General features: G+C 37.0%; 2 protein-coding genes across 2 annotated transcripts in view; both read right to left on the reverse strand.

Moving 5' to 3' along the window:
* Positions 1 to 1,707: 1,707 nt before the first annotated feature.
* On the reverse strand, positions 1,708 to 7,594 carry dmap1 (DNA methyltransferase 1 associated protein 1). Its single transcript, XM_043248002.1, has 11 exons — positions 7,441 to 7,594; positions 7,006 to 7,110; positions 6,817 to 6,908; positions 5,811 to 6,009; positions 5,466 to 5,624; positions 5,220 to 5,387; positions 4,681 to 4,866; positions 4,401 to 4,472; positions 3,783 to 3,855; positions 2,792 to 3,078; positions 1,708 to 2,481 (listed from the first exon to the last, which is right to left on the reverse strand). The coding sequence occupies exons 2-11, from the start codon at positions 7,099 to 7,101 to the stop codon at positions 2,422 to 2,424; spliced, it is 1,392 nt and encodes a 463-aa protein (XP_043103937.1). The 5' UTR covers positions 7,102 to 7,110; positions 7,441 to 7,594; the 3' UTR covers positions 1,708 to 2,421.
* Positions 7,595 to 7,738: 144 nt separating this feature from the next.
* obscna (obscurin, cytoskeletal calmodulin and titin-interacting RhoGEF a) overlaps positions 7,739 to 20,263 on the reverse strand; it is a 40,042-nt gene continuing 27,517 nt past the window's right edge. The window contains exons 56-84 of the mRNA XM_043247073.1: positions 19,963 to 20,140; positions 19,751 to 19,864; positions 19,499 to 19,666; positions 18,965 to 19,067; positions 18,754 to 18,883; positions 18,559 to 18,667; positions 16,575 to 16,653; positions 16,254 to 16,393; positions 16,058 to 16,170; positions 15,786 to 15,954; positions 15,627 to 15,717; positions 15,015 to 15,215; positions 14,843 to 14,903; positions 14,687 to 14,764; positions 14,294 to 14,463; positions 14,152 to 14,178; positions 13,861 to 14,013; positions 13,737 to 13,782; positions 13,563 to 13,640; positions 11,773 to 13,468; positions 11,538 to 11,672; positions 11,023 to 11,145; positions 10,768 to 10,935; positions 10,408 to 10,513; positions 10,059 to 10,298; positions 9,711 to 9,934; positions 9,112 to 9,208; positions 8,852 to 9,001; positions 7,739 to 8,625 (exon numbers count right to left, since the gene is read on the reverse strand). Coding sequence (XP_043103008.1) covers positions 8,448 to 8,625; positions 8,852 to 9,001; positions 9,112 to 9,208; positions 9,711 to 9,934; positions 10,059 to 10,298; positions 10,408 to 10,513; positions 10,768 to 10,935; positions 11,023 to 11,145; positions 11,538 to 11,672; positions 11,773 to 13,468; positions 13,563 to 13,640; positions 13,737 to 13,782; positions 13,861 to 14,013; positions 14,152 to 14,178; positions 14,294 to 14,463; positions 14,687 to 14,764; positions 14,843 to 14,903; positions 15,015 to 15,215; positions 15,627 to 15,717; positions 15,786 to 15,954; positions 16,058 to 16,170; positions 16,254 to 16,393; positions 16,575 to 16,653; positions 18,559 to 18,667; positions 18,754 to 18,883; positions 18,965 to 19,067; positions 19,499 to 19,666; positions 19,751 to 19,864; positions 19,963 to 20,140 — 5,325 coding nt within the window. The 3' untranslated portion in view covers positions 7,739 to 8,447. The remainder of the gene's footprint in view (positions 8,626 to 8,851; positions 9,002 to 9,111; positions 9,209 to 9,710; positions 9,935 to 10,058; positions 10,299 to 10,407; positions 10,514 to 10,767; positions 10,936 to 11,022; positions 11,146 to 11,537; positions 11,673 to 11,772; positions 13,469 to 13,562; positions 13,641 to 13,736; positions 13,783 to 13,860; positions 14,014 to 14,151; positions 14,179 to 14,293; positions 14,464 to 14,686; positions 14,765 to 14,842; positions 14,904 to 15,014; positions 15,216 to 15,626; positions 15,718 to 15,785; positions 15,955 to 16,057; positions 16,171 to 16,253; positions 16,394 to 16,574; positions 16,654 to 18,558; positions 18,668 to 18,753; positions 18,884 to 18,964; positions 19,068 to 19,498; positions 19,667 to 19,750; positions 19,865 to 19,962; positions 20,141 to 20,263) is intronic.

Raw genomic sequence — 20,263 nt, forward strand, 5'->3', positions numbered from 1 at the left:
CAAATGCCCATTCAGAATTTGGCAATGAGATTTGCTTAGTAACATGTTTGATAAATGGATTTGCTGTAATGAGATGGAGCCATCACAAAGTCATGAAAAGAAACATAGAGGAAGAGAGAGAGGGGAAAAGAAGGATCGTCTTTCGGCTGTGTTCTGTCAAGGGAGAAATTACACACTTACTGATTTTTTTTTTTCCCAAGGATGGCCACCATAGATCATACATCGGGATTTACGAGCCAATTTCCAACATGAAATATAGACACCAAGAATCAATTTTACCACTGTTTTTCACTTTCTCTTTTCCCAACAGATCACAGCTGCTGGCTTCCCTCGGGTACCACGGAAGCCGCTTTATTATCTAAAGTCAGACAAGAAAGATAAAGAGGATTAATTATTTTCCAGTGGACACTATGACTTACTTCATATTTAACTCAACGTTAAGGCAGCTTGTAAAATAATCAAAACTTGCTGATAATAGTTACTTACTCTGTTTCTGTGCAATAGCAACCCGCAAAGCCTGATGCTGTGGTTTCTTTAGAAGCCAGTTTCTTCGGTGGAGAAAAATACACGTCTGAATTTTGCCCACGACTTCTTGTGTATAGAATTTACGTATTGAATAAAGCGAACTGCTAATATTGAGTAACAGACATTATAGTTTGTGTGGCACTGGGTAAATTAAACCCACATTTATAAAGTGTGTCTCAGAACAAGAACGTATAACGATAACGATATAGTTCATTTGGAATCACTTCGAGAAAACGATAAAACACTGCCAGCCAATCAGAAACCAGATTTTAAGGCGCCTGAACATTTAAAACGACAGAACTACATTTAACAGAACGTTACAGTCATTTGGTGCTGATGCTAATATTGTTGTCAAAGAGAGCTATGCTTATCATTGTTGGTAAGAAAGGGCCTTCTTAAAGGGAAAATCCAAAATCCATATATTCAATGAATTATAAAAAGCCCTTAAGCCTATTTGTCGTTACAGCGGTGTAAACTTTCAAATATTAAAGCTTCAGTTAGTGCCATCGGTGTTAATTGCCTTAAACTCAAGACATTTAAATAAAATACAATTTTCAACCGCAGAAAAACAAGGTGTTACGTTATAAATTAAAATAAACTCGCAAACATTTAGAAAGGTCTTGTTCTACGCCACTGTCTCAGCCGAGAGGCTCGCTACCGCTCTTTACCGTCTCGAATAAATTTATCACGGGTTATGCGGAGCTGACATGCAAATTATAAATGTTTCCTGTCATGTTCAATACTGTAATGAATTTACTGGCGATGTCTTTATCGCGGCGAATTCATGAAGTGGCGATGACGAGCGGCAGAGCTCGCGCCGTTCACGTTATTGATGCGCGCGCTTGACAGCTAATTTAAAACGCGCAGAGCGCTTCACAAATGCGAAGAGAAATGCACGGATGTCACGAAACAGATCAGCGCATGGGTGTGCTCAGTTAACGCTATCAGCTTCAATATCAAAGGACGGTGAAAATCTTACCTCGGCTTTTAGAGTTTTACACGTTTCTAAATCTAAACCAGAGCGTAACCGAAATAGTAACCATATAATAGCACCGGCTCATGATCACAGGATATTTATATTCATTCATCTCCTAAGTAATAACCAGTTATAGAATATATAGAAGTTAAAGAATAACACGTTATTTTTCCTGGCATTAAACTTAAATGAAAAGTGAAACGCTCTTGAATAAAAAACAAAAAAAAACATTTATTAAACACAAGGACATTTTACAGGTAACGAGTTTCAACGTCTATTTGAGATGGGTGACACTGGCTCTTCTGAGAAAACACAGGATTGCACATGAAAACAGGCAAATCAGAATTTGAAGACACCAGTTAAGGCAGCTAGGGACACCTCCAAAAAAATGAGACATTTTTTCCGGAGCCTGCCGTTTCTAGATGCAGCCAAAAAGCAAACACTTGCAGAAAATTCCCTAACGGGATCCAGACTCACTCATACCATCTGTCCGGCATACGCTCATGTCAGACAGACAAGCAAATCTCTCTTTTTTTCTGTCTACTTGCTTCTGTCTTGTCATGTGCCGATTAGCTCTCTTTGCCAATTTACAGTTCATCTGGGTTTGGGCTGCCCGGGTCGGACAGAAGAGGTGGTATAATGGAATAGGTTGTCAAGGGTGGTCTGTGTCATGGTAGAGGTTTGGTCTGGAGAATGGAGAAAGGAGTGAAGCAGGTGGGATTGAGAGGTGGTGGACAGAGAGGGTAGTCATTGTGTTGAATACATTAACACAGACAGCCACAGAGCGGTCATCACAAGAGATGACCTACAACCACAACCTCACACTCTGACCCTGAATCAGGCAATCACTTAAGAGAGCGCCACAAACCTCTCCATCCTCCTCCAAAAAATGTCCAATTGAGTTTACAAAGTCATTTATGTCACGGTTTCTTCACCTTCTTGATAGATGAGGAACTTGAGGCAGATTCTCTGCGTTTGCGCTGTGAAAAAGAGGAAAACATGTAGAAATAGAATAAGATTTTGGTTTCATTTTAAATCACATTTATTAATTCATCCAAAAAATGAATTTTGAAGAGTATACTTTAAATCAAAACATCAGTAGACAATGTACAATCAAAAACTAATGTGAAAATACATATAAATAATAATAAAACATAAATATAAATACAATTTAATTTGTATCTTAAATATACTTCTAATGCTTAAAAGGAGATCAAATTGCATGATTACGCCTGCTGAGGTCTATCTATATATAATTACAGATACACGTAAAAACCTCTGAAAACTCACAGAATTTGGAGTGAGTGGAGCTCCAACCACATCAATGATCTGCTCTTTGGCTTCGGTTTTGATGTCATCAGCGCTGAGCCAGGATTGACTGTCAGGGACTCCACTGCTCTCGCTCTGTGGTGTGATGGCGCCCCCTGCTTTTAGCAGAGCATCATAGCGGTGCCGCAACATCTGCTGTTCGTACTCACAGTTGCTGTAAGCCTGCTTCAACTCATACACCAGGACCAGGTCACTGCGGAGTTCATTAAACATCTGTACAATCTCCTCAGTGGGCATGGGGTTGAGGTCTGTCAAGGAAAGTACAAGGGGATATGCTAGGAGATGTTTTAAAGCAAATGATGTGCTTTTTTGTTCAAAGAAGTTGATTTTAAAAGGTTTAGATTCACAATACTGATTCAAAAAATTCCATGACCAATCTATTATTTTATTTTACGACAGTGTTTTCTGCACTGTCATATTTTGTGTTTAAAATCTGAACTGAATGTTATGAGATAAAAAGGCAGCATGCTGAATAGTTTAATAAAAATATAAATACAAACCTTTTAAAAATAAATATTTGTACAAACGTATGTTTCTATTGATGTGTTGCATATAGCGTGAGCAAGTAGTCTAAGTCATAAATGATTCTTTTAAACATTTAAGTGAAACAAAGCTCAAACTTTGCAATTAATTTCATGAGTAAATAACTACTATGCACCTTTCCATATAATGTTCATCATTCTTAAAAAAAAAATAAAAAAATTAATAATGCCCATTCAAAATATTCTCAATATCTATACTGTTTAATGTGTATCTTTATGCAATGTTATATTATACAAGAAATCCAGATGCAAGAAAATAAATGTATCACATGCAGGCAAAAATCAATATTTTAATTGAATTTCAATTTAATTATAATTGAAATCATTGAACCTCTTCATTACCGTTCAGGAGAACCATATGATAGTTTGCAAGTCAGAAGGTAGAAGGAAGGCTTAAAAACGCTACTCACCCACTCCTTGCTCCGTCAGAATCTGTTCAATTGCTTTTATTTTCTTCTGACCAACTGAGCTGGGCAACTTCATCTACGCACACAAATTAATGAATTAACAAAATGTACTTATAAACTTTCAGTAAACTTAAGTTGTGCTACTGTATTCATGTTTTAATCCATGAGGTGTTGGAACTCTAGCTGGAACATTAACACCTTTAATCTCACATGGCTACATGGTAGAAAAACGTAGGAGCAATGGAATAAAACTGGGGTCATCTTTCATTCATAATACCCCTGAAATGCACTTCTGAGAGGGCAGATCAAAACATGTTTATGCACCCAAGTCTGACTAACAGATGACCAGACACATCTGAGTCATACACTACCCCGGTACCATCCTTAATGCGTTTTATATAGAGCGCCCTTCCTTCATTACTCTTTAAGAGGAATGCCTTCCTGTGCGTAGATTACTCTACCTATGACCGTGTGAATCAATCAAGTCCTGGCTAATGAGAGAGAAGTTAAACGCCACAGGCCCCTGCAGCCGAGAGGGATGTATCATAATATTCTGAATAGATCGTACATTAAGAAACGGATCAGGGGTCAGTTTTGTCGAAGCGTGTAAGTTGATCTTACTCTCTGACTCCGTAGCGAAACACCAGCAGATTTGAAGTCTGGGAATTTGATGCCTGCGGTTTCAGGAACAGCCTGTCGTTGGACAGATGACAGGGAATTAGAGAAGCAAGTGTTAGAAGGTATTAAAGTTTACAATTTTTTTTTTTTAATTTTGCAAAGAAAAGGGCGAAATTAGAATAATTGCTATTGAATTTTTTTTTTCTCCATCAAACTGCTATTATTAATAAAAGACAAGTTAAAAATTGAATTTAGACAGTTTGAGGTATAAAGAGATAATTACAGGTTTTTCCATCTCTCGTTTCTGCGGCAGCTTCTTTTTGGTGGCTTTGCGTTCAGCTCTGCGCATCTCTGTTGTTGTGTCAGCCGCTGTAATGAGCTTCTGGAGGTCCTGGGCCTTCTTTTCACGCTCCTTCTTACGCGTCTCAATCTTCCTCAGCTCCTGGATCAGGTATTCCTCTTCTGCCACCTACAGGAAGTAAAAGGAAGCACATTGTCTAAATGAAATCAAGCTTGTTGCCCCCTCAGACATGACAAAATCAGTATCTCCACTAATTACAAACATTATTTACAGACATCAAATGCATAATAAATTGTCAAGCGAAGATATAATTTTCCTAATTAAAAGTAAAATAACATTTTATTTACATTTATTTTATTGTATTACAATACTAATATATGTGTTACAGGATAATAATAATAATAATAAAAACATTATTATATTCTAATTGACTGAATTGGTGCACGAGATTGATAACGCATTAATGTTTCATTGTCGAAATAATTGTTACATAGCATGAAAAAGAGCAGGCTTGTTCTAACCTGCTCTGGAGTGCGGTTGAAAAGTCTCTCAAGCTGCTCTTTCCTTCGTCTTTCATGACCAGCATCAAATATGTAGATCTTAGGCTCTGTCCCTGTTCCTGCCCGAACTTTTGTCAGTTTGCCACAAATGCTGTAATAACGCTCCTTAAGATCCTCCACAGAGCGCTTCTGCGATAATATCAATGAAATCAGTGAAAGTTATAACTTTATGCTCGGCACAAATCTGAATCGCGACGAGGAACTTACTCTGTACTGTTGGTGATCATAGCGATCATGTATAACAACAAACCGCAGGTCGAAACGTTTGCACAAGTCGAAGAGGTGATCCGTTTCAGCTTTTGTCCATCCATCATCATGAAGATACATCTGATACTCCTGCTCTGAGTACACAGGCACCTGCACAGTCTTAAAACAGGAATATTTTCAGTAACGTGCAATTAGAGGAATCAACACACAGTGACCCAACACACACTTCATCAATAAGGACGTGTCCAACAGCACAAGGTGTTTTTTTAACTCAGTAACATGCAATTAGATAAATTTTAATTTCAAAACAATAACACACAAATCTCTATTCTCCTTCTGTATTACCTTGTTGAAGCGAGCAAATGGGTAGTCCTTTCCCTCTTCTGCTGCACGTCTCCAGTGATGGAAGATGGCACCATCTTTTCTGGCTGGATTGGAAAAGGGCATCCACTTCCAGGGTCGCACCTTCTTACAGCCCAGTTTTGCTTTCACTGTTCGGTAGCCTTGCGTAGTATCACTTGGTAACAGGGGAGGGGCATCCCGACTGAAAGAAGCAAAAGCATACAGTAGTTGAATGTAACAGTATCAGCGTCAGGGCTCAACAACAGAAGTTTATTTTTTTTATGCTGGATTAGTCAAACCATAAGCTTAAATGTTTACTTCCACATCACCACATATTAACTAGTCACACAACAAAACAAACATCTTTTTTTTTAGCTATTTTTACGTGTAGGTCAATATAATTCAAAACCTTAATGATAGTTTAATGATAAAATGTAGGGTCTGCAAGTATTTTTTAAACAAATTAAAATCATTTGTAAGGATGCATTAAATTGTGACAGCAAATACACTTATGTTAAAAAAATTATATTTTAATCTTCTACTGAATACTGAAGAAATAAATTATTAAACAATAGCTGCTAAAAATGAAAATTTTCCATCACACTAATAACATTTTACATTATATTAGAAATTGAAAAGTTACTTTAAATTATGATAATATTTCACTATATTCCTGTAACGTTTTTTCTGATCAAACAAATGCAGTCTTAGCGAGCAAAACAGTATAACAAGCATAACTTTTGAATAATAGCATATATTAAGTGTATATGTACTTTACAAAAAAAAATTATTTGATTTTTCAGAGCTGAGAATTATACAGCTATAATAAAATCTAATGAGAGCTATGAAATGTTACTCTTTTGTCTAATCATTTTACTAATTTCAAAGAATCAACAAAGAGCAAAATTGCTATTAGTCAGAAGAAACCATTTTTAGAAGGCAACCCAAATGCTATATAATAACAACAAAGCAGTGTGGTAAGTAGGCTGAGCAGAGAAAGGTAACTCACTTTTTGTCTGAATATAGCAAGGCATAAACTTCTCTGTGCATTCCTTCTGGTCTCTTGAAGGTTAAAGTCTCTGTCACTTTCTTGGCTTTTTTCTACAACGAACAAAATGAAAATGGTCTCAATATTACAAACCAAAAACACAGTAAAACATAAAACCCATTTTTAAGCTCAATCTATATGACAGGTTACCTTGTCTGAGTTGATGATGTCCTTCTTGCTGATGGGACCTGAATCATCTCCTCCTGCCAGCTCCAGAATATCCCTCACATCAGCACCGGTCGCCATGGTGAGATACTACGTGTTTAGACAAAGAAGTGCATTATAATATATACTTACACAATTAATTGTTTGATTTGCTTTTGAAAAAAACTGTTGTTTAAACTGTTTGCTGAAAAACATCTGACGGTCGTTACCCCCCTAACACAGACAATGCTGAGTCTGTTTGATCAAATACAAGACACAAACATAAACTATAGCTAAAAAACGAAGCGCTAATGAACTCGAATGTCGGAATCAATGGCCTTTCATGCTACCTGACAGGCGGGAACCGTATTGACCGTATATCGTATTTCTAGATCTACATTTGTGAACTGTAAGGGTATTAAAAGTAACGTTTGATCTTACCTGAGCAAAAATACGGACAACTTGTGTATCTAAAATATATGCGCTTGTCTTTATTTACGGAACAGCGTTAGCTGAAATGCTATATTCAACGGCGGATGCAGGTCTCCTCTTCGACGGCCGGCTCTTCTGTGCACGTCGACGCGCTTGTACAAACGATCGCCGCCTGCCGGACAGGAGGAAGCGCATCTATCATACTGTCCGCAGCCAGCGTTCATAGAATGCCTTAATTTGGGATTTGTTATTTTAAAATAACATCAGTCACTGAATAGAGTACAAAACAACACGTTTTACTGTGTAATAATACATTTATTGTAAGTGCAGGTGGCAATTTGCAAACAAAAACATGCATGCACTGTCAAAACTATTATCGTCACAGCAGAGGCAACAGCAACCCATAAATTGACCTTACCACTCTTATAAAATCTACAATCCGAAACCAAAAAAAATCCGAAAAAATCCTTATACATTATTTAAGATACAATGAGAAAAATATAATTGATGAATAAAATACTGCATTTAACCATATCATGTAAATTATACAATAAAATTGTCCCTGATAGAGCAGTGCCACGTAAGTTTAACAACACAGGGCAAAATATAATTCAGCGATAACCTGTTCTATAGTGATACCGGTGAAAAGGAATAACCTCTTCTACATCTTACATTCACATAGATAGATAGATAGATAGATAGATAGATAGATAGATAGATAGATAGATAGATAGATAGATAGATAGATAGATAGATAGATAGATAGATAGATAATCATTCTTTGAATTATTACAAAGCAGTAACTGAAGCCATGTCATGCAGATTGCCTGATTACATGAGTTGAAACATCTAAAGAAATATATAATTGATTATCACTGCAGTTAAAGCTTTTCATTATAATCTAATTCCTCGTGGGAGAGCAGCACAGCTTTTTAAAAAGCTTTAAAAAAACTACAAAAAGCATTTCACAGTTTCACACATCACTTTCAGCCTCCAAATATTTACTGTCCTTCGATTTATGGGAAGGGCAGATTAACTTTTGTGCGGACGTGGTCTCGTTTGACCTCTCTTTCCCTGAGATAGGCCTGCAGCTTATCTGTTGAGAAGTAGACCACAGAGTCAGTTTGTTTAGAGGGAGGACGGTCTCCTTGTATCCAAGGGTTTTGGAGGCACTCTGCAGCTGTCGGTCTTGCCCTGGTGAAACATGAAGCCCAATCAAATACTGTCTACGTCCAATTATTAACCGATTCAGTCAACACATTAAGTTTAGAAGCAGCATTTGACTGTTGGTTTTCTTGGGACTTGATTGAATGACATTAATTTTGATTAAAGCATCATCCATTATGATGGCATGAAATATAGCTGTCTGTTGTTTGGATATTAACACTCAAAATAAGCAGACATCATCTGTGAATGTTACCAGGCTTTGTTGCTCAGGGTGTTCTTCATAAAGTTAATGGCTCCCTCTGAGAGTCCCGGGTAACAACGATTAAATTGAATCTTTCCTTTTTTGATGTTTCGGTCCCTTTCCCAATTTATGTCAGCATGGAAGGGACTGTCTGCACTCAACCTAAAAATGAAAATGAAAGAAAATTGAGGAAATGGTTGAACAATAAAATAGCCCTAATGGTGCTGTAACTGATCCTTATGGTTATGGATTTACTGAATGAAAGTACTTACATTATAAAAGCCAAAACACCAACAGCCCAGATATCAGTTTCAGGTCCAACTCCTTGTCCTTCTAAGATTTCAGGAGCTTTAGGAAGGACAATATAACCTAAAAAACAGAATAAACTAAATTGGTTTGTTGGTGATAAGATACTAGATACTTTTTTTAGATGCCAAGCAGCCCAGACAATCGAAGTAGTTCCATGTACATTTACCATTTGATAATTTGAGATTAAGGTTTTTCAAAAGACGTAGTTTTAATCATTTTATTCAGCAAGGATGCATTAAAGTCACCAAAAGTATTAGTAAAGATGTATGAATAAATGAGCAGCACAACTGTTTTCAAGATTGATAATACTACAAAAAAATGTAATAAAAAATGTAATCACAAGAATAAATTACAATTTAAAATAGATTAAAAGTGTTATTTTAATGCTGTTTCATAATAATTAAATAATATGTCACAATATTACTGGCTTGTGAATGTATAATGAAATAAATTTGGTAAGCATTCCAAAACATTAAATAAATTTGACTAAACTCACCCCAAAATTTCAAGATGTAATCTATTATGATTGAATCAATATCACAATACCATAGCATTGATATACCTTTATTATCTGTCATTTCTTTGATGTGTTCAATGTTTAGAGCCTGTCCTGGAGTGAAGGGCTGAGCAGAGCCCAAATCTACAATCTTCACTAAATTTCGGCCCGTCACAAGCATGTTGTCTGACTTCAGGTCCAAATGTACAATGCGTCTGCTGTGAAGGTAATCCACAGCGCTCAGGATCTGCTCTAGCAGGTCAGTCACCTGTGTTTCTGAATATAGATTCCTAAAGGCCATCAAGAATAAAGTGTAAGGTCATTTTTTCAGCACTTAATGATAATGATTTTCACCAGAATGAATGATTCTTTAATGAATATACATTTCATATAGTTATACATGATTGCTCGCACCTTTCTGCAAGGTTATAAAGAAGCTCTCGTCCTGAGCAGAGTTCTTCTATAAGCACCAGGCAGGTGGGGGTCAGGATGGCTGACTGCAGCTGGACGATTCGAGGGTGGTTTAGTCGGCGAAGCAGCTGATATTCCCTTAAAGCCAACTGCCTCTGCTCTGGTCTGTAGGGTGTCATCTTTGAGGCCAACATCTGAGAGCTGCGGCTGTCCTCACACTGCATTATCACACTGAAACGGCCTCTGTCAAAACAGACGCAAGATCATGTACTTTAATGTGGTTAATAAAAAATACCATACAGCAGCAACATAAAAGGGATTGTAAATAATGGTAATTCTACATTAAAAGTACCTGTTGATTTCAGATAAGAAGCTGTAGGATTTCTCAGTGCCAAAACCTCCGGGTACAGTGACCTTTGACCCAATAGATTCCATTTCAATGAGAGGATTGTGAGAGTCTGCAAAAATGAAATACACTCTTTTAATAACAGCAAATTTACTTTCTTAAACTAAACTCTTTCATATGACCATATTTTGAGAATATTCCATTTATTTTAGAATTGCATTATAGTTAAAGGTAACCTACACACTCAAAGGATACATTTCAGAGTAAAGCAACCCAGAAATAAAACAGTTACAGAGCTCTGATTAAGGGTGAGGTAATACATTTTAAGTCAATTTGGATGAAAATAAGTATTATTATTAAGTCTACCTTCGTAAGGTGTGGCCATAAAGGCTGGAGGTGAAGGTTCGCTGAAAGGTGCCAACCCTGTCTTGGTATTATAGGACACTCTGAACATATATCCTGGTCCTCTCGGAAGGGCATTTGCTGTAAAGCAGCTGTCTGTAACATTCTCTGACAATATTCTCCACTCCACACCTAATATAAAGAAAAACTTTCTTCATGAAGCACCATGAAAAACAATGCTCCCAATACAGGATATATATTCTCAGTATGTGTTCTTACCATTTACACTATACTGAATACAATATGTAACAAGTTCTTTGGATGGCATAGGTTTCCAGAACACAAGCGCTCCTCCACCAGCTAGGTGAATGACATCAGGCCTGGATGGTTTAACTGGACTTTCTGGTCAGAAATCAGAAAACAGTTTCATAACTGTTGTCGAAAGTTACCATTTTCAATATTTGGGTTAGGTTAGATTTAAATCTAAATGTCTTATTATTAGTAAGGATGCAATAAATTGAACAAAAATGACAGTAGAGACACTTATAATGTTACAAAAGATTTCAGTTTAAAATTCTTAAAAATTTTCGATTAATCTAAATATTCTGAAAAAAATGTATCATGGTTTCGATAATAATAAGATTGTTTCTTGAGCATAAGAAATGTGGCGAGTATAAAAGATTTATTTTAAAAACCTTTAAAAAAAACAATACAGTCCCCAAACATTTGAGTGGTAGTGTATCTATAAAAATCAGTTATATGGAACAGTTTAATGACTTTTTTCGTTTTTTAACCTTTTGATTTCTTAAATATTGGCACTTTTAGTGAGAACAATTTGGACTTTTTCTGTGGACTTTCAGATGAGCTGACAGCTTTCACTGTGGTCAATTTCTCTGGCATGACAGGGGAGGAGTTCTTCATAATTGGTCCTGTTAGAAAAAATGTTAGATATAATTATTATGCACAAGCAAATGTATTTTGAAAACTGAATGGTGTATTTCCAGCAGTGATAAATCAACAGCAGCCTACCGCTTTTCTTCTTCTCTTCATCCTCTTTACTGGACTGTCGGGTAAACAGTTTTGTAATGCTAGAGGCTGATGCTCGCATCTTCTTCCTCAGGGTTAGAAGAGGGGTCTTGGGTTGTGAGGATGCTCCATCAGTTTGTTTCTTTTCTGAGCCTTCTAGTTGAGGAGAAGAATGGCTAGCCCACGAATGTTTACGGAAGATCTTCATGAATCCAGGCTTGGGCGATTTCCCACTAGGTGGTTTGACTTCAAGAGCTGGGGCGGAGGCATGTCTTTGAAGCACCTCTTTGCTTTCTCGTCCCGCTACTCCAGCCTGGACAGGAACCGCAGAGGAGCTTCTTCTCAGATGGACTTCACTCTTATTGCGCATCTCATTTACTCCAGAGCTTGAACTGTTGGTGCGCCGTCTTGGTGGGGCTTGCGGGAGGTCTTGGCGAAGAGATCTCAGGACCCTCTCCATGTCTTCATCTTCAGAGTCTTGTAGTAAAGAGCATGGGGATATTTTTCCAGAAGATCCAGCGATCAAGGTCCCATCATGGTCGTGTCTGTGGGAGAGTTCTTCATGTGAGCCTATCCTGCTCGAAGCCTCTGAACCGTGATCAAGCGAACATGCTAGTGAAAGCTGTGAGCCGTCCACGCTCTCCTCACCTCCTAAATGTCTTGTCTCTGTTTCAACCAACTGGTTGTCATCCTCATAAGAACTTTGCGAGGCTGGCTGATGTCCTTCTTCAGACTTATGAACCTGTGCTTTGACCTTTCTCACAACGGCTGGGCCCTTCTTTGACAAAAACGCAGAGCGACGGCAAAGTTTCCTTCTCACTTGGACTTCTTCAGTTTTCTCCTCTTCTTCATCAGTGACATCTGGATTCTGGCTTTCTTCAGCATCATGCTCATCCTCTCTTTGCACTGTTGGCTCAGTTGAAGCTGGAGAGCGTTGTGTGTATACATCTAATGATCTGCTTCTTCTCTGGGTGTGTATGCTTGGATGAGCAGCACTCACTCCATTATCAAAAGAGCTTGACTTGAGGATAGAAGAATGCATTGATCCTCTTCTTTGGTTACGATTAGCTTCTAAGTCTGGGGAATCTTCTACATACTCTATGAGGGGCTCATTTAACCTGCCAGAGAGGCTGGCACGAAGGGGTTTACGACCACGCTCTTGCTTTTTAGCTTGGATTTTATCTCGAAGCGTCATGTGACGAGCAGACATGGGTGAGAGCTGCTCAGAGCTGCAATAAAAAGTGCTCTTGATGAGGCTACGGCGTGGTATGGGATCCAATCCTTCATCTCTCTCAGAAAGATAAAGATAGGGGCTACTGTCCCTCTTCTCCAAACTGACTGGCTCTGTTGATGGTGCAGTTGTGGGAATCACTAGCGGGCCGCTGTGAATGTGGTCCTCACCCATAAGCACATCATCTTCATCCCGTTTAAGAACTGTGGGCGTCTTTGATACGTGGACGTATGGGTTATAGTCCTCTTCCTCATCTTCTAGATCATCTTCATCCTCCTGGCTCACCTGTTGGAAGAAGTCCCAAGCATCTGCTTCATCAAACTCTGAGGAGGATCCACTACTTAGGGAGGTGCTGCTGGGCTCCTGGGTTTCTCTTGTAGCTGTAATTGAAACGTCACGCAGAGGAGCCTCCAACAACTCTGGGATTGGTCTCAAAGTCAGAACCGAACCGAGACAGGTCAAGGAACGCTGAAAGTAAAAGGAAGAAGCATGGAAAAGACATTAAAAAAGAAAGTTTCCCTGGATGATCATTGGCATCATCTCAAATCATTTCAAATCTTACCTGCCATTTTCTTCTTAAAATAAAAGATTTTAGATTTGTGGTATTTATGTTCTCAGGTTCTTCATCTTCATAATAACCCTGAAAATAATTAAATTTTTGATAAACCTATTAATAACTTTTTTGTGCACACATCTTTATGTTTGCTTGTTGGTATAAACACAGATGACTACCTACCTGAAACCACTCGTGACTTAAACACTCAGATGCAGAAGGTCTCCTTCTGTGAAGATGAAACAAAATAACTTTATCAACTGCTCATCATAAAAACTTAAATTAGATGCAAGTAAGCAGAGCTTACTCTGGGTCAGGCTGTAGAACCCTATGTAGGAAGTCCTGTGCTTCGACACTTCTGCTTGTGATCTCAGGTGTGTCCCAGTACAACAGGCCCTCAGCGACCTTCATCAGTGTGGCACGGTCATTCTCCCCGAAGAAAGGACAGTGGCATGTTAAGCTTCCCAGAAAAAAGCAATATTAAAGAAAATATTTCAGTTCAATTATTTCTAGAGATCATACAAAATTGCAGCATACAGAAAAAAACAATAAGAAAAACAGAAAATATTTGCTTGCTCCATTTTTTCAGTGTATTCACCATAGATAAGTAACCACACCAAGAGACCTGAATAAATGAATAATGAAAAAATTAATCAAGCAGTAAAAGAACAGAGTTGCATTTCTGAATATGTAAAATTCTGTCCACCACAATTTGGATCAAGCTACAAGAGTTTGTTTACCAGATATCAGTGGCTATTGTCACAGGTTCTTGGTGGACAATTTCTGGTGCAATAAATTCAGGTGTCCCAAACTTGCTGTACTGATGTCTGGAAGTGTCAATTTCCTGGCAGAAGCCAAAATCACAGATTTTGATGTCTTCTCTCACAATGGACACCATTATATTGTCTGTCTGCAGAGAAGAGGTTTAAAAATACGTTTGACAAAATGTTAAAGGACAGCCACAAGTCAGAAGATGTCTTTGCTAAAGACACCAATTTGTCCAATTTAAGAGAAGCATTTCAGTCTTTTAGTATCATGTGAGTGAAATTTCTTGTAATATATTGAAGCCTAAATTAATTGCCAGTCAAAATACTAATAATTATATATTATATAAGTTAGGTATAATCACTTACTTTGATATCGAGATGTAAGATGTTCATACTATGTATGTATCCAATGCCCTCCAGAACCTGCTGAATATATAACTTGACCTAAAAACAATAAATAACAATCACTTTTGTGTGAAAAGTGAAAAGTGTGAATGAAATTCAATGATTGCTCAATATTACCTCCCTCTCTGAAACCGATCCTTTTAAAAACAAATGATCTAGCAACCCCTGTGTAGAACATCTGTGGGAGATGAAAAAAGAAATGTGTATATTTGATACATTTGATTATACTTTTAAAAAGCTAAGGTTAATTGCTGAATAATTAAAAAATCAAGAAAAAAATTAATCCTACAATTCTACAACCAACACCAGAGTGCGTCTTGTGGCGAAAAAGTCCAAAAGGCATGCTATTCTGCGGTGAGCTAGACGGGACAGTAGGTCTCTCTCCTGGAATGCTCTGGTCCGCGTGCTGCTTCTGAGTGGAAGGAACTTAGCAGCAAAACATTCACCACTCGCCTTGTGTGTGACTTTTTTAACCACTCCAAAAGTGCCCCTGGTTATCCAGAAAAAAAGAGAAAAAAAAAATTATGTTCTATAAAGAAACAAATATCAAATCAGGTATTACATTAACCATTATGATGGTTAAAAGCGCTAATGCTAGATTACATAAATGTGACCCTGGAGCACTAAACCAGTTTTAAGATGCAGGGATATATTTGTAGCAATATCCAAAAATACATTGTATTGTATATATTGTAACTTAATTTTGACAACTTTAAATGGGATATGTATGTGTTGTATATCTGACAAATATTTTCCTATCCTGAAAAACCATACATCAATGCAAAGCTTATTTAATCAGTTTTCAGATGATGTATAAATCACAATTTTGAAAAATGTAATCTCTTATGCCTGATTTTATGGTTCAGGGTCAAAAATGTCAAAATTTATATGATGATAATACCTCCCTATCTCTTCATGAACATCATATACAGAATGTAATTTCCGTCTTTTTCCAAACTCCACTTCTCTCTCTTCCTCAATATCATCTGGACCTGAAAAATAAGACATTTAGGGTTTGTAAAGATAAAGTAGAAGGTAATGATAAAGCTTTTCAACTCACCTGTGTCGACACTGAGTTTGGCGAAACAAGATGCTTGTCCTGCACTGTTACTAGATATGCAGGTGTAGATGCCACAGTCCTCTACTTGAGTGTTTAGCAAAGTAAGAGAGCAACGTGCACTGCTTTGAAATATTTCTGTATAGTCATTGGATAAAATTTCTTTGTCATCCTGCAGAAAAATTAATTTCAATGTGGTAAATACAGGTAAAGATGACTTTATTTCCACCATAACAATATCAGTAAACATTGTTTTCATTTTGTCTTCATAATACCTTGAACCACTGAATATCTGGGGTGGGCTGGCCAGTAATAATAGCAGAGAACGTTGCAGGCTGGCCAGGTCGGACTGTCAGGTCTTCAATGGCCACATGCACAGCTGGAGGCTCTGAGTAAATAAATGACAGATTGACAATTCCTCTGGTGATAATTTTTCACACAAGTTGTTTATGAACCTCATATAGTCTGTACCTGTCAACAGCTCCTCTTCTGTGTCTGAGTAAAAGTGTTCCTCAGGCTCTACGGGGCCCTCTTCCTTTTCCGCGTGTACCTGCCTTTCATCGTCCTCCTGTTCTTTAAGCGTTTGTGTGTCTTCAATACCAGCGGCAGGTCTTCAGTACCACACGTTTGGGATTAAATAGTTTGACAGACATTGAAATGAAATAAGCAACTGTCCTGAATATGATTGCTTAAAGAACCACACAGCACAGAATGTATACGGTATGATTAAACTATTGATAATAAAGACTATGTTTACAGCCCACAGATCACATAGACTACATGTAAACTCACGGTTCAGGGTTTCCAGGCTGAAAGAGTATATGAAACAGGTTCTTCACAAAGGAACTGGACCAACCTTCAGACTGAAGCTCTACTTGAAAACAATTAGGTTGTCAAACTGATGCAATTTTTTTCATTTTACATACACTTACGTTTTAAAAGTTTGAGGTCAGTAAGGTTTTCCTTTTTTTTTTTAATACAGTTATTCAGCAAGGAAGTTATTCTTGAAAAAAATGTCTTTTTCAAACTAATTCTGTTCTTTCACACTTTCTATCTATCAAAGAATAGAGTTTTTTAGCTTTTAGTGTATTAAAAGGATTTTAAACTATGATAATATTTCACAACATTAATGCTTTTACAGTATTTTTAACCAAATAAATGCGGCCTTGGTGAGAGACTTCTTTCAAAAACATTTTTAAAAATCTTACCGACCCAAAACAGTGTATACTGTAAAAAAAATTTATGTAATCTATTAAAAATACATACTATTTATAAAATTTGATAGTAAATACTTAAACTACATAACAATAATAAACAACTGTACTTATATGCAATAAATAACTGTACTTAACTGTACATAAATAATGCAAATATAAAAATGTAAATAATACAAACACTTACCCGTATAAGGACAGGCATACAAAAAGAGCAAGAAGTGACATAGCCTTTCTCAAAAAGTGTTTTAAGTCACAGATCACATGTATACAGTCACATTGCCTCACAAGCAGCGCAAAGAGTCACTTGGCCCTATCTGCAGGCTTGACACTAAGCACATAACCAGCTTTGAAGATGGACGTGGCATGTTAGCAGAGCAAGCACTGACTGAGATAACATGAAAACATGTAAATTAACAGGTATGTCGAACAGACAAGGAGAAGAGACAGAAAGAAACAAAAAAGGGACAGTAGCATGCATGCAATATATGCTGAAGCATCTGTGTGAAGACACTTACATGATGATTTTGATCAGATCTTTAGTCTCCTGCTCTGTGACTATAAAGGAAATGGGATGGAAAAGGTGTTACACTGAAACATGATTGACAAGTGTTCAAAAGCTGTTTATGAGTCAATTAATGTATAAATGAATACATATAACCACAAAGGTATATTAATGAAAATGTATGATATGACATACTGTACACATGATATATGAAGTAGCATGGCATTTTATACCAAATGTATTAAAGACAAATAAAATGAAACCTTACACTACAGTTCCAAAAAATGGGATCAGAAAGATTTATTTTTTAATTAATACTTTCATTTAGCAAGGACACATTAAACTGAACAAAAACAGCATTATAGACATTTAACAAAATATTTATATTTTAAATAAATGTAATTTATTCACAGGAATAAATTACATTTTAAAATATTTTAAAAGTTATTTTAAACTGTAATTTTTCACAACTGTTTTACTGTATTTTATTTGAACTAAATATAGTTATGAATATATAAAAATATAAATATACATATACATAAACATAAAAAAAACATTTAGAAATTTTACTGATCCCAGATTTTCGAAAGTTATTGTGTATGTACATGAAAAATGTTATATTATAATTAAAGGAGATGTTTCCAGTGACATAATGCAATGCAGATGCCTCTATGAAGATGGCCGATGAAGTATTTGATAGTCTGAGTGATCCCATCAAAGGTTTCTTCCAGACCAAGAAGCTCTTGAAAATGGGAAACTGTTGGTGAAATTCAGCACAACATAAAAGTACATTTAATTAATACATATGATTTTAATTTGAAAATGGTCTCCAGACTACAGAGCTAGTTGTTAGAGGAGTGAAATGGATATTCAGAAGATCTGGAGTTCCAGTCACAGAACATGAGGAATGGGTGGGAAGTTGGAGTAGGAGATGACTGTGGTATGTGCTCCTTCAAAGCCTACTGGTGCCTGCCACCACATGGTGAGGCTTAGTGCCCAAATACACACCTTCTCTGCCTTAAACAGCACTTTCTGTTCACATTCCTCTTCATCCTACCTGGAGTTGGGGTAGTTTGTGATTGCTTTTGGGTCCTGATTGTCACAGGTAATGGTGCTGGAGGACATAGTTCAGCTTTACACTTGGCACTGCCTACTTCATTCTGTAGCTGTATCATAAACACAGAGAAAAAGTATATAAATGGGATCTATATATGATATAAAGTCATCAAAATGTAGCAGAAGACTCTGGTACCTCACACTGGTATTGGCCTAGATCTGCGTCTTCAGCTCTCTTTATAGTAAGAATGAGATTTCCTGTTTGGACATCAGAATGAATCTGGTGTTTCCTGTTATCCTCGAGCTGAATGCTATCCTTAAACCACCTGTGCATATAGATTGTCAGAGATTTTTATGACTTTTTTACATGCCATTAAATTAATAGGAGTGAATGGAACCAGCTGTACCTTACTGATGGTAAAGGAGCAGATTGTGTGGAGCACTTGAACTGTACATCTTGTCCCTTTACTAGCACTGAGTTCTGTAGTCTGGTTGTAAAACTTGGAGGCACTGTGGGAAACCAAAACCAATTGTTTACTGCATCAACTTTCTGCATCAAACTTTCAAAAGTTTGGGATCAAGATTTTTTTTCAAATATGCTTGCAGGATCAAAAATATGGGAAATAAGTAATGTTGTGAAATATCATTACAATTCCAAATAACATTTTTTATTTATTTTAATAAATTTTAAAATGAAATGTATATGACAAAACGTAGCATCATTTTAGCATTATTACAGTCTTCAGACTGAAGCAAAGATTTTTTTAAGTATGAAAAGAACGATTGTTGATCCATGTACATAATACATGCTTGTTGAATAAAGCTGTAAAAAATCTGACTAATCCAGTTTTTGAACAGTAGTGTAAATGCAAGACATGTGTTTAGAAATAAATTCAAATATTATAACAGACGTCCATAATAAAAATTTATCTGAAACATACCATCAATCATGATATTAGCCAGAGTGCTTGCGTTGCCTGCAGGATTGGTTGCATAACACATGTATTGACCTGAGTCCGCCTCTGTGACACTAGTCACTACAAGATAACAAGCACCTAACTGTCCTTCTGATGTAATGTGATGCTCGTCTTCTTTCACAGCATGACCATCTGAGGACAGCACATCAGCAGAACACATTTATACACTGTGTGAAATTCCTATATTTATATACACACATAGATAGTATTAATTACCTTTATACCACTTTATTACTGGTTTTGGTGTACCAGTGATTTTGCAGACCAGTTTTACAGTTTGTCCAAGCCTTGATGGATAGTCAGTAAGATGCTGCTCAAAGCATGGGGCAGCTGTAAATATAAAACAAAAATGTGTTGCAAAGATGCAATAATTTCAAGAAGTCAAAACAGATTTATTCTTAAATTTGCTCTTCTGTGTCCTAACTTACTCCAAGTGGGCTGTTTGCTGCGCTGCTGTAGGTCTCTCAGATCTTTGAGCCAGGAGAGGCGGAGGAGGATGGATCGAGCTTGTAGAATAATTTTTCTCACCATTCCCCGGTGCTCGTGCCAAAGACCAAATGACCTGTCATCTCCTTCCACTGTATCCTTTACATCAATATCACTCAGCTGTGAAGAAAGCAAATGCATTTGGAATGGATGTGAAATGGACTGCAGTGATTAGTGCTGCTATGATATACATGTGCAGTGTACTGTACACATATCTTTTCAAATGCAAGGTGAACTGCATTT

Source organism: Puntigrus tetrazona, chromosome 8 (assembly GCF_018831695.1).
Source record: "Puntigrus tetrazona isolate hp1 chromosome 8, ASM1883169v1, whole genome shotgun sequence".
Classification (NCBI taxonomy): Eukaryota; Metazoa; Chordata; class Actinopteri; order Cypriniformes; family Cyprinidae; genus Puntigrus; species Puntigrus tetrazona.

Bases quoted from the DNA above. Each gene is read 5' to 3' on its own strand.
- dmap1 (XM_043248002.1), bottom strand. From the start codon at position 7,101: ATGGCGACCGGTGCTGATGTGAGGGATATTCTGGAGCTGGCAGGAGGA. The intron at 6,010-6,816 runs GTGAGTTACCTT...TGCTTCTTTCAG, and splicing joins TTGCTATATTCAGACAAAAA to TCGGGATGCCCCTCCCCTGT. The intron at 4,473-4,680 runs GTAATTATCTCT...GTCCAACGACAG, and splicing joins AACGAGAGATGGAAAAACCT to GCTGTTCCTGAAACCGCAGG.